The 12,836-nt window shown below is 41.4% G+C and overlaps 1 protein-coding gene across 1 annotated transcript in view; it reads left to right on the top strand.

The window, feature by feature from the left end:
• Window positions 1–674: 674 nt before the first annotated feature.
• LOC148845478 (mediator of RNA polymerase II transcription subunit 15a-like) overlaps window positions 675–12,836 on the top strand; it is a 42,351-nt gene continuing 30,189 nt past the window's right edge. Inside the window, exons 1-2 of the mRNA XM_088956007.1 lie at window positions 675–845; window positions 1,027–1,186. Of these exons, the coding sequence (XP_088812133.1) occupies window positions 1,062–1,186 (125 nt within the window). The 5' untranslated portion in view covers window positions 675–845; window positions 1,027–1,061. The remainder of the gene's footprint in view (window positions 846–1,026; window positions 1,187–12,836) is intronic.

The following is a 12,836-nucleotide window of genomic DNA, read 5'->3' as shown; positions in this document are numbered from 1 at the left end:
ACCCTATATCAGGACTCGGAACCGACCTGTTGGTTCCCATTCTCCTAACCAGAACCGACCCAATCGGTTTGATTTCATCGGATCGCCGGGTCAGATCAGATGCGTTGACAGCCATACTTGGATCTCAAATAGTGACGGTTATTACCAAACATGGCTTATAGACTGTTGGGTGGGGTCCATCTCGCAAAGCCGGAAGCTGTTGCGTGAAAGCCCTGCTAACGGGCACTATACATTCGGAGCTTTTCAAATATGGTGCTTCCCGCTATTGTTCCAGGCACCAAAGACATATGTCCGGGTGAGTCCTTAACCCGAACCAACTCGCCCAAGGCCCAAGGGGCCCACGACTACGATCCCCAGAAAACGATTCTTCGTGTTGACTCATGCAGAATGCCAAACAAAAGAACGAGAGAGAATAGGCAGAAACGCATCCAGATTCCAGAGCACATGTACTTGCATCTTTCCAACTCAACAACTTGCCAGGTGTCATCAGGAGAAGATCATGATAAATCACTCACTGGGTCCCACCTTGCAGGGTGTCCGCACCACAAACGACATGATCCCTTGTGGTGGGACCAACTTAGGCGGCAACTTAGGCCCCACCATCTGCTCTAACGTGGGCCCACCTCGCACTCGAATAGAATTGAATTTATAATGCACACGATTTGTCTTCAATTGACATCCCACTTACCCAACGGAAGTCACAATTTCTCGCTGGGGTCTCTCCTCTTCCTCGGAAGAGACAGCTGAGAGCTTCCGGATTCCGCACCAATCGCTGACGCTGACCAGTTTCTCAACACCCAGAAAGCCAATTCACAGGATCCACTATAAGGGTTTTAGGATTACAGGTATTTCTGGACTGCAATTTCATGCTTCTTCAGCGTGTATGCCTTGATTCTCGGGTTTCTTGTCAAAATATTATATTTCTCTGCATGCTTCAATTGGTTCTGTCTAGGGCTTAATGGCGTTGACTGTATTTTGTGATTCTGATTTGTTCTTACTGGTTGTTTCTCTGTATCTGAATTGAAGAGTTACTGGGTTCGAGTGGTTTTTGGTAGAGCTTGATGGATAACAATAATTGGAGACCTGCTCAAGGTGAACCCGCCTTGCCCACCATGTCAACCATGGACAACACCGATTGGAGAGCCCAGCTACCACCAGATGCCCGGCAGAGGATTGCGAACAAAATGTAAGCTTTCTAGTTTTTTACATACATGAGACGGTGTTGGTGATGATAGTCAAATCCTTTATTATTATTATTATTTTCTTAGTTTATTACCTTTTTTCTTTTTATGGAACAATATGTGATCACTTATCAGTGGAATATGTTTAATTTCTGATTTCAATTTAGTAGCTTAGTGATAATAACCATCTTCAGTATGATATTCTTTCGTTATTAGTGAAGAAAAAAAACATAGTTTCTAGGACTTGGCTGCATCTTTGCAATTTTTCTTAGTGCTGACCATTTTTGCCTTTTTTAACTTTAGTATTTTTTCCAATCTATTGCCCTCTCCAATTACTTGGTTGTTCGTCTCTGGCTTTATATTGACTTCCTGTACACTTCTGTGCATTCTCCTATACTGACTTATTATCTATAAAAAAGAAGTTGCTTGGCAATTAGGCGAGGCGAGCCTCCAAGGGTGCCTTGTCGCCTAGGTGTTGCCTTGACAACTATGTTCCTTAGCCCTTTTCACACTCTCCATCAAAGCCAAAATTTCTGCTCTTAGTGAGTCTCCACCAATTGGGCCAGAAAATAGAGTTATGATTGAACCTTACTTCGTCCTTAAAACACCACCAATCCTTGACGGTCCTGGTTTACCTTCACTGCTGCCATCAAATTTTAGCTTGATAAAACCTGCACAAGGTGGAGACCATAGAGGGTGAGCAATACATTTGCTTGGAGCTGAGGCTGCCGCTTCCTACCAATTATTCAGTATAGTCTCTGTGGGAATGTCATTAAATATCTCCATTGTTTCTACCCAATGGACCACCCTATAAGTTATTACTTCTATGATTGACTATGACAGTATAGTCTCTGAGCTAAAAAGGTTCAGATGGCTGAATCAAGACACTGAAGTGAACATCATATGGGTGCCAAGGGATGCCAATAGCATGTCAGATGAATTAGCAAAGAAAGGGATGGGGAGAATTCAAATGTTTAGGGCACATTTATAATTAACAAGAAGGTGGAGAGATAGCAGCTATTGCTAACTCTCCAATGGGTCTTGTACATATATGCTCTTTATGTTTGATAATTTATAAAATTGAATGGTTATTTATTAAAGAAAATATGCTTATAATCATGATTCACAATATCAGTGATATTTGGCGAAATTTCTCCGTCACCATTTTATTGGGGGTGATACGAAATTATCTGGGAATCTTTTTTTTTTCCCTCTAATATCTCTGGTATATTGTTGATATTATCAGCAGTATTTAATGTTTCCTTGATAGACTATATATTCAAGGTTTAAAATTTTAGAATATCACTTTCTGATATTTCATTTAAATCATTATAATTTTTGAAAAAGCCTGTTCCTAAAAGAACAGATGGAGCTTGCGTGATTGAATGATTGGTTTATTATTCCGGGAATCTTTTTTTTCCCCTCTAATATCTCTGGTATATTGTTGATATTATCAGCAGTATTTCATGTTTCCTTGATAAACTATATATTCAAGGTTTAAAATTTTAGAATATCACTTTCTGATATTTCATTTAAATCATTATAATTTTTGAAAAAACCTGTTCCTAAAAGAACAGATGGAGCTTGCGTGATTGAATGATTGGTTTATTATTTTGATATGGTTCACAAGTCAATGTTCAAAAGAAAAAGAGTTCACACAACTACAAAAGGAGGATTCTTGGTCTGGTATCAAAACATATAGTAACCTCCCCCTCCCAACCCCCCCCCCCCCCCCCAAAAAAAAAAAAAAAAGAAAAAAAGAAAAAAAAAAGAAAGTCAAAATGGAAAGTAAATGACATACATAATAAAGAGAAGATAGATAAAAGACTAAAGGAGATAAAGAAAAATAGCTATAATCTCCTCTATTTGATTCGTCCAATTGTTTGCTATGGTTTTTAGCCTTAAATGTGCAATTATACTTTTTCTAATGATTCCATGAAGCTGAAAGAAGACTGGGGGAATAGGGTAGGGTGGAAGATGGAATTTGAAACATGAACAAGAAGATCTTCTTAGGAAGGAGGAGATAAGTTGGAGGCAAAAATCTAGGTGCAAATGGCTAAAGGAAGGGGACATCAATACAAGGTTTTTTCATTTGTTGGCAAATGGGAGGAGAAGGAAGAATTCTGTTTCAAAATTGGAGTTGGATGGGCAATTGCTGACAAGGGAAGATGATATAGCTCAAGCTTTGGTTAATCACTTCAAATTAGTGTATGACAACCCAGGGAGACCTAGTGAGAGCTTAGAGGACTTGGAGTGGAGGGTGGAAGATAGTGTCTTATTGGAATCTTTGGAAAGAAGATTTGAGGCCCAAGAATTGAGAAATGCAATATTCTCCATGGATCGAGCTAAAGCTCTTGGGCCTGATGGTTTTTCGATGGCTTTCTATCAAGATTGTTGGGAGATAATTAGAGAGGATTTGTTGGAGGTTTTTGAAGAGTTCTATGAGAGAGGCAAATTTAACTTGGGAGCAAATGCAACTTTTATTGCCTTGGTTCCTAAGAAGAAGGATGCTCTCCAACCAAAGGATTTCAGACCTATAAGCCTGGTGGGAAGCATGTATAAGATCATCTCTAAGGTCCTAGCGCTAAGATTAAAAAAGATCCTCCTGTCTCTAATCTCATCGTATCAAGGGGCCTTTGTAGAAGGAAGACAAATTGTAGATCAAATACTTATTGCCAGTGAACGTGTTGAGGTGAAGAGGAGTAGAAAGGAAAAGGGGTTGGTTTACAAATAGGATCTTGAAAAGGCATATGACATGGTTGGGTAGGGACATTGAGATTCAATATAGCTAGGTGAAAAGGAATGCCAACTCATTTGCGGATGGGTTGGCCAAGCAAGGAGTGAATAGGGAGGCTGTTTTTTGGGCTAGTTTTTAATATTTTTCTTTTCATTCCCTTTGTTTTCTGTTTTTGGGGAGCTAAGTTATTTTATCTGTTAGACAGTTTTGTATGCCCTTAGCTTCAATCAAAATTGATGTATTTTATATGAGTTTATTGTAAATGAATAAAAGTACATATTTGATTCATGTTCCCTTGGTATGTTTCTGTGTAATACCCTTAAACTGGACACTTATTGAGACTCGTGTTAGTTTAGAATGTTCACAGCCAGTGGGTCGGTCTGGGGAGATCTATCCTGACAAGGCTGACACTGTGGTGCCACCAAGTCGGTTGGGGTGGCTTGTCTCAGCTACCGGGGTGAGACCCTAGGCACATACAGTGTGGGATTAATTGAATCTTTGAATTGGACCAGATTTCCAGTATTGCCTTGGACCTTGGAGATTGATGGGAAAAACTGGAAAGTTACACCCGACCCCTAAACTCGATTATGATACTGCACTAGGTGTCGGATCGGGGTGTCTTTGATGTACCAATCAGTGAGATCCTTAGCGGGGGTCAAAACCTGGGTATGTTGGGACAATCCGAGAATTCATCTGAGTGGGTGGTCATAGTGACAGGATCAACCCCCTTGTCGGACAAAGGCAATGATCGGGGATGTGCTCTCACTGTTGGAAACCAAGACTGCCGGCAGTCGATTTCAACCGTTGAAATTTGTTTTGCAAAATATATTTTATATGAGATATAAAAGTATATATATTATGGTTTCTAAAATGTTTGCAAAATGTTTTAATTCCCGAGATCCATATAAGTGGAGAGTGCAACACTGTTCATTGCAGCCGAGGGAGAGGTCCTCTCTTGTCGGGCAGTCGGGCAGTGTATGATCATTATGGGCTGAGAGGTTAAGTGTAAGACCATTGAGGATAATACCTGATGGGCTAATCTTGCATCTGCCCACAGTCCCTGGGTGTTACAAGGTGGCTTGGCCCAGGGACCACTTAGGGTAAGTGTTGGGCCCATAGAGCCCATTTGATGGGTTTCAGGGGGTGCACTGTCTTTAACAGTGTATTCGACCAGGCCTTGTAACAAAGGCTGGGCCGAACCCATGTGGCTGATGTGTAGATCAATGCTTGAGTCCCACGCCATACAGGGAAGCTCAACTGGGCAGCAGTTAGGAAGGTTAAGTGATCACATAATCTTAATGGGCCTAAAGCCCATTTCGAACTGGGCTATTAATTTAGTTAATTAAAGGGGCGAATTCTGAGATGGATTAGCAGTTAGGATGGTCTTAATCCTATCCACTCAGAGAGTCCAGATCTGAATGTGATTCAGATCTAGAAACCTCCTAATAAGATTAGGATAAAGCTAATCTAATCTGCAGATAAGATAATGGTTTAACCTTATCACTAGAAGAGAAGGCTGATCCAAATATGATTTGGATAAGCACCTCCTAATGGGATTAGGAGCTGATTTTTTCAAGTTAACAAAAGAAGGAAGGGGGCGGCAGCCTTGAGAGAGACCAAGAAACACATCAGATCCTCTTTAGTGCTGAAATCAAGAAGAGAGAATTCTGCCCCCTGCGAATACTCTCTTGCCGCCCTGTTTGCTAGTTCGATCTCCAGCTGTGGGAGAAGTCAAGATTGGATCTTGACATCAGTTCTTTGAGAAAGGGTTGAAAAGGGAGCTGTGCTCACGTTCCATCCTGCTGTTTCTTGCGAAGGACAGCGTTCTTGGGGAAGAACACTGCTGATTCTGCTCCATCCTGCACTGCGCCATCTTCAGTGGGAGCAGTCTTTGGATCCTTCCTTGGGCGTGAACACCTTCGTTGGGAGATATTGCTTCTCCGTATCAGGTATCATTCTCTCCCATTCCTTTTGGTTCAGATCTGGTTCAGTTTAAGGTTCAAGATTTATCCTTGAAAATATGATTTTCTAAATAGGGAATGTGATTCCCAGTTGAAGGGAGAGAATTTTTTTTTTTAAATTCGCCCCTTATTCCGCAATCTTTGGGCGTCCATGTGATGGATCTCTCAACCCTTCATTATCTCCCCCTTTGTATATACTTATTCCCTCTCTTCTCTTAATTTAATGAAAATGATGTTATTGATAAAAAAAAGGCATATGAGATGGTGGACTGGGATTTTTTACTAGAGGTTCTCAAGCGGAGAGGGTTTGGGGAGAGATGGTGCAGTTGGGTAAAGGGATGCATTTCTTTATGTCATTTCTCAATATTGGTGAATGGTGTAGTTAGGGGTTTCTTTCCTGCAAAGAGGGGTATTAGGTAAGGAGATCCATTGTCCTCATTCCTCTTTACCCTAGTAGCTGATGTATTGAGTGCCATGATTTCGAGGGCCGATGCTAACAATTTGATAAGAGGTTGGAGGATTGGTAGGGAGGAGGTGGTGGTCACACACTTACAATTTGCAGATGACATCATCTTGTTTTGTGAAGGGGAGGAAGGGCAATTACGAAACTTAAAGAGTCTAGTGCTTCAATTTGAAAGTTTGGGGAAAAAATTTTTAGGGGGAGAGGAGGTGGATTCCCTAGCTAGGATTCTGGGGTGTGAAGTGGGGGGCTGGCCTTTACAATATTTGGGGCTACCACTGGGAGGGAACCCAATGGTTGAGAGTTTTTGGTACCCTGTAATTGAAAGATTCTCCAAGAGGTTAGCAAATTGGAAGATGAATTACATATCTTTAGGGGGTAGGATAACCTTAATCAAGTCAACCTTAGCCAACCTGCCAGTTTATTTCCTGTCTACCTTTAGAGTACCAATGAAAGTAGCTAACCAGTTAGAGAAGATAATGAGGGATTTCTTGTGGGAACCACAGGATACTAAGAAGGATCACTTAGTGAAGTGGGAGGTGGTTTCTAGGAGTAGGGATTTTGGAGGCCTTGGGTTAGGAAATATAAGATTAAGAAACATGGCTTTGCTTGGGAAATCGATTTGGAGACTACCGATGGAACAAGGCAAACTTTGGTCTAGAGTGATTGTTAGTATTCATGGATTGGCAGATAACGGCTGGGATGCAGGACTCGACCCTAGGGATTCTCAGTGTTCTCCTTGGAAGGCTATTCAAAGTATTTTGCTTCTTATGCTTCCTTATTTCAAATATGATGTCTGTGCTGGAAATAAAGTCTTGTTTTGGGAAGATGTTTGGTTTGGTGAAAACTCCCTTAGAGATAGATTTTCTTCTATTTACTCCTTGTTTGAAAACAAAAGAAAAGTGATATTTTCAGTGTTTGTTGATAACTCCTGGGATTTGGGCTTGAGAAGAGGTCTAAGGGATTTTGAAATGTGGATGGTTGATGATTTGATGACTCAGTTAGGGGAAGTCTTTCTTGATCAGTCCTGTAGAGATAGCAGAATTTGGAAACCTTCCCCGTCTGGTTTTTTCAATTGCTCTTCTTTCTATAACATTTTGCTTCAGACCTCCAACTTTGTAGGGAACTTTCCTTCAAAGGAGGTGTGGGGTAGCCCTGTACCCCCTAAAATTCAGGCCTTTTGTTGGGAAGTGGTACTCCAAAAAATCAACACCTTGGATTTATTGCAGAAAAAGAGGCCAAATATGTGCCTCTCCCCCTATGTTTGTTGCCTCTGTTTGGGTTCTGGTGAGACAATTTCACATTTACTAATCTCATGTCCCTTTGTGTTTTTTATTTGGTCTTGGTTCTCTTCTCTCTTTGGCTACAGGTGGACTCCCTTCTCAAGTGTGGCAAACCTCTTTGATCCAACTTTTTACAAGCAACCAATGGTTTGTGGAAGGTTTATGTGGGGAGCCACTAGAGCTGCTATATTGTGGTCAGTGTGGGAGGAAAGAAACAATAGGATCTTTAAAGGCAGATGTAGATCTACGGAAGAGGTTGTGGAAGGAAAAACTACTAAGGTTATCCATTGTTTGAAATCCTGTGATCTTTTTAAGGATTTCTCAGTTGAAGACATTTATAGAAGTTAGGGTATTGTGGCATCTACTACTACTTCCAAAACTATGGTACATGAAGTTTGGTCCCCACCGACACAACAAAGGGTGAAACTGAACTTTGATGGAAGCTCTATAGGTAATCCAGGCCTATCTGGTATAGGAGGTGTTTTCAGAGATAATGAAGGCAAGATAATGGCTTTGTTTTCAAGTCCAATAGGAGTTGGAGATTCCTTAAGAGCGGAAATCTTGGCACTACATCAAGGTGTAAAACTGGCCAAACAATTGGGGCTACAACAGATTGAGATAGAGGGAGACTCCAAGTTGGTAATTGGGTGGATGCAATCAGGGCAGCTGGGAATTTGGCAATATAGACAGCTGATGAGGGAAATTCTTACCATAACAAGGGAGGTGGGTGTTTGGTTCATGTGGGTAAGGAGATCAGCAAATGGTTTTGCTAATGCCCTAGCAAAACAAGGGACTGTAAGGGAGAGTCTTTGTTGGGCAGTGCTGTAATGTTTGATGTTTATTGGATCAACCTTTTCTATCAAGGGTTGAATTCTGTTTTTCAAGTTAATTTATCTCTAATGAAAGTTATCGTTTATGATAAAAAAAGATTCCGTGAAGGTTAATAACTAATTCCGTTATTTAAGAAGATTTCCTTAACTTATTTAGATTTTCCAAATATGTTAGCACAATTTGTGAAACATCCCCAAAGTTCCCCCATCTCTGCATGGTGAAGTGTTCATCGATTTTGGAACTGGAACCATGCTTTTAATAGACTTCTGTGTTGATCTGTGTTGGTTCGGCTGTCTTAATTTGTATGTTTAGCTTTGTTGGGTCTTAAGTCATTAGTTATTGGGCCTTAGTTACTGGGCCTAATCTTATTTAGTGTTTATTTTGACTAGGTGTCCTATCACTAATCAGGGGCATTCTTGTCTATTTATGTAACATTATGTAATGTCCTTATATATAATAGATTAGGGCTGGCTGAGCATTATTCTGCCGCCCATTTCATTTCTTTTCTTCTTCTTCTTCCTCTTCTTCTCTCATTCGACAGCCTTATTTCAGCAAACATGGTAACAGAGCACTGATCTTTCGACTGGTTACAGCAACCGCATCCTCTTCTACTCGCAGGTAACTCTCCCATCTTTCTTGTTGGTTGCTGCAAAGAAACCCTAGGGTTGGTCGTAGAACACAACTAGACCTACATCTAGGGTTTCCCTTGGTTGTAGGGCCCAAGGGAAGTTAGACCCAGAGGTTGATGCCCTAATAGATGCAATACAGCAGACTGTAGCCATTCGACTAAGATAGAACTGTGTAGAACAGATCTAGACGGAAGGACTGATCTCAGCAGTCCTAGAACTGTTCGTGGGTGAGGTTATAACCTGCGATAGCAGTGCTTAGCACACAGTAGAAGCCATCACAGCAAGTTGCAGGCTGCGGCAGCAGTATTTAGAACACAACAGTAATTAGGGCACAGTGTGCAGTGTAGTACTCAGTGTTTCAGCTCTGTGTCTGGTTCTCAGGACTGAGTTTACAGTGCAACAAGTTCCGTAAGTGTGAAACAATTCTCTATATATTGCGGTTACGGTCTTGACATTTATAAGTGAAGATGTCTTCCATATTCGAGGAAGTGTCCTCTAGAGATGTTAGGGCTTATGGAAGGTCTCCTAATCTGGAGAATCCAAATCTGCACAGCCTACAGATCACAAGTGTGTTGTTGGATGAGTACAACTTCAGGGAATGGTCTGTCTCAACCATGCTTTTCATCACATCTCGTGAACTCACTAGTTAATTGGACGGGCAGAAGAAGGAACCAGAAGTGGGGAGTGCTGAATATGCAGCTTGGCACAAAGAGAATGCTACAGTTATGTCCTGGCTACTTGCCTCAATGACTCCAAGAGTAGCTAGGACTGTTCAACATTTCTCCATGGCTGCCAAGATATGGGAAAATGTTTCTAAAACCTATGGGCAGAAAAAGAATAATGCCAGAGTTTACAGACTGAATCAAGACATTGCTGCCTTGAGGCAAGGAGATATGAGTGTTGCAACATATTTTGCTACACTAGAAGGACTATGGGAAGAGTTAGATCACCACCTTATTATTGATTGGGAGAGTGCCAGAGACAAAGAAAAGCATGACAAACAAATTGAAGAGGGTAGAGCATTTAAGTTTCTGGCTGGCCTAGATCCTATGTATGAGAGCATAAGATCCCAAATTCTGGGAAGGGATGAAATGCCAGACTTACATCATGTTTACTACCATGTGAGGAATGAAGAGGTGAGAAGGAAAGGCAAGTGAAAGAGACCTGTTAGGTTCTCCATCCGCATCTGAAGCCAGTTGCATTGAGGAAATTTAAGAAGCATTTGAAGGGTCAATCTGCAAGTGTGAATTTGGCTACGGGTCAAAGTGAGATGGTTCAAAACACTCATCTACAGTTGCTTCCTCTTCCATGGGACAGACTTCTAATTCCCCTCAAACCGGGTCCTTGGGTTTTACTGCCGATGAGGTAGAGGTACTTAGCCGGGCCCTAGCCCATCTAAGGACCAATTCTCTTCCATCCTCCTCCCTTGCTAGATCAGATATTGTCTCTGCCTTTAGTGCAACTAGTTCTATTGATCCTGTCTCTTGGATTATTGATTCTGGTGCAATTGACCACATGATACACATGTCTTCTCTATTTTCTTCCTATCATTTAATGTCTGGCCAATATAAAATGAGGGCTGCTGATGGTTCTCTCTACCATCTCTGGGAAGGGAGTGGTTGACCTAAGCAAGGACCTCTCACTAAAATCTATCTTGCATGTTCCCAATCTTTCTTCAAATCTCTTATCTGTTTCAAAGCTTACCAAAAATTTGAATTGTAACATAACCTTTTTGCCTACTCATTGTGTCTTTCAGGACAGATTGACGAAGAGAACGATTGGGAGCGGTCATGAGTGTGGATGTCTCTACTACCTTGATGCAGACATCAGTTCGGCCTTGCAAACATCTGCTACTTGTAGTCAGTCCAATGTGGAGTCAATAGCTAGGTTACATATATGGCATGCTAGGCTAGGTCATTTACCTTTTTCTTCATTGGAAGTGTTGTTTCCAGAATTATTCAAAGGTGTTTCAAGTCAAGAGTTAGTTTGTGAAGTCTGTCAACTATCAAAGCAATGTAGAATTGTTTATTCAACTTCAAGTAATGAAATTCGAGCTTCTTTTGACTTAGTCCACTCTGATGTTTGGGGCCCCTCTCCCATTATTTCTGTTGATGGCTTTCGATACTTTATCAGTTTTATTGATCACTATTCTTGATGCACATGGATCTACTTATTAAAAGAACGTGAAGAAGTGCCGCGGGTATCCATGACATTTTGCAAAATGATTGAAACACAATTTGGTACGAAGGTCAAACAATTTAGGTCAAATAATGCTGCAGAATACTTTGAAAGGTCCTTGAATCTGTTTATGGAGGATGTTGGAATGATTCATCAATCATCTTGTGCTAGTACCCCCCAACAGAATGGGGTTGCTGAGCGCAAGAATAGGCACCTATTGGAGACTGCTCGAGCCTTACTATTTTAGCACAAAGTTCCAAAAAGCTATTGGTATCAAACAATCCTTACTGCATCATATCTGATAAATCGAATGCCATCCAAGGTATTGGGGATGAAAACTCCTTTCTCTGTTCTTTGTCCTCATCTTCCTGATCCACCGAGAGTCTTTGGTTGTGTATGCTTTATACATGTCAAGGATCCGAAGAAGAGCAAATTGGATCCTAGGGCTACAAAGGGAATCTTTTTGGGGTACTTCCCTACTCAGAAGGGATACAAGTGTTATGATCCAGTCACCAAGAAAAAATGTCACAAAGGATGTGGTATTCTTTGAGTCTCAATCCTATTTTCACTCTTCCCAGAATCCTCTTCAGGGGGAGACTAGTGGGATGGAAGAGGATTCTTCTATTCCCTCATTCTTTGTACCTCTCTCGACCTCAGACCTTCCATCTTCTCCTCCTGATCTACCTAGTTGTGGTATCCCGGGTGAATCCAGTGAGGCTCCCATTGTACCATCTACTACTAGTGATGTTGCAAATATTACTGAAGACTCCAGCAGGCTACAAAGAGATATCAGAATCACCTACAACAGAAGGAAGAAGGGTCCTCTAACTCATGACAGCGACCAATTGGACTCGGATCAACCTGTCTCAGAAACTCAAGGTAATCCTATCAGTTCCTCTGACTTAGATCTTCCTATTGCCCTTCGTAAGTCTACTCGTTCTTGTACTATCAGATACCCCATTGCTGATTTTGTATATCACTCACAGTTGTCTCCTCGTTATTGTTCTTTTGTGTCTGCTCTATCTTCTGTGCATGTTCCTTCCAGGTATACTGAGGCAGTATCTGACCCAAAATGGAAAGAGGCTATGGATGAAGAAATAAAAGCCTTAATGAAAGCAAGGACTTGGGAATTAGTGGATCTACCAGAAGGGAAAGGCACTGTTGGATGCAAGTGCGTGTTCACTGTGAAGCATGGGGAGGACGGGTCCATTGAGAGGTATAAGGCTAGATTAGTAGGAAAAGGGTTTACTCAAAAAGAAGGGATTGACTACGAAGAAACCTTTGCTCCGGTGGCAAAACTCAACACAATCCGAGTTCTATTATCATTAACTGCAAATTTCTCATGGGAGCTACATCAGTTGGACGTGAAGAATGCTTTCTTGAATGGCGACCTGCATGAAGAGGTGTTCATGGATCCTCCACCATGTTATGTTTTTGGCAAAAATGTATGTAGACTAAGAAAGGCCCTATACGGCCTTAAGCAGTCCCCTCGAGCTTGGTTTGAAAAGCTATGTGGAGTCATGAAGAAAGGGGGTTACACTCAAAGTGGAGCAGATCATACCCTATTCATAAGGAA

This window comes from Nelumbo lutea, chromosome 7 (genome assembly GCF_056320005.1).
Source record: "Nelumbo lutea isolate HS-2025 chromosome 7, American lotus-T2T, whole genome shotgun sequence".
Classification (NCBI taxonomy): domain Eukaryota; kingdom Viridiplantae; phylum Streptophyta; class Magnoliopsida; order Proteales; family Nelumbonaceae; genus Nelumbo; species Nelumbo lutea.
The sequence above is the reverse complement of the archived record's forward strand: the minus strand, read 5'-3'. Positions and strand labels throughout refer to the sequence as shown.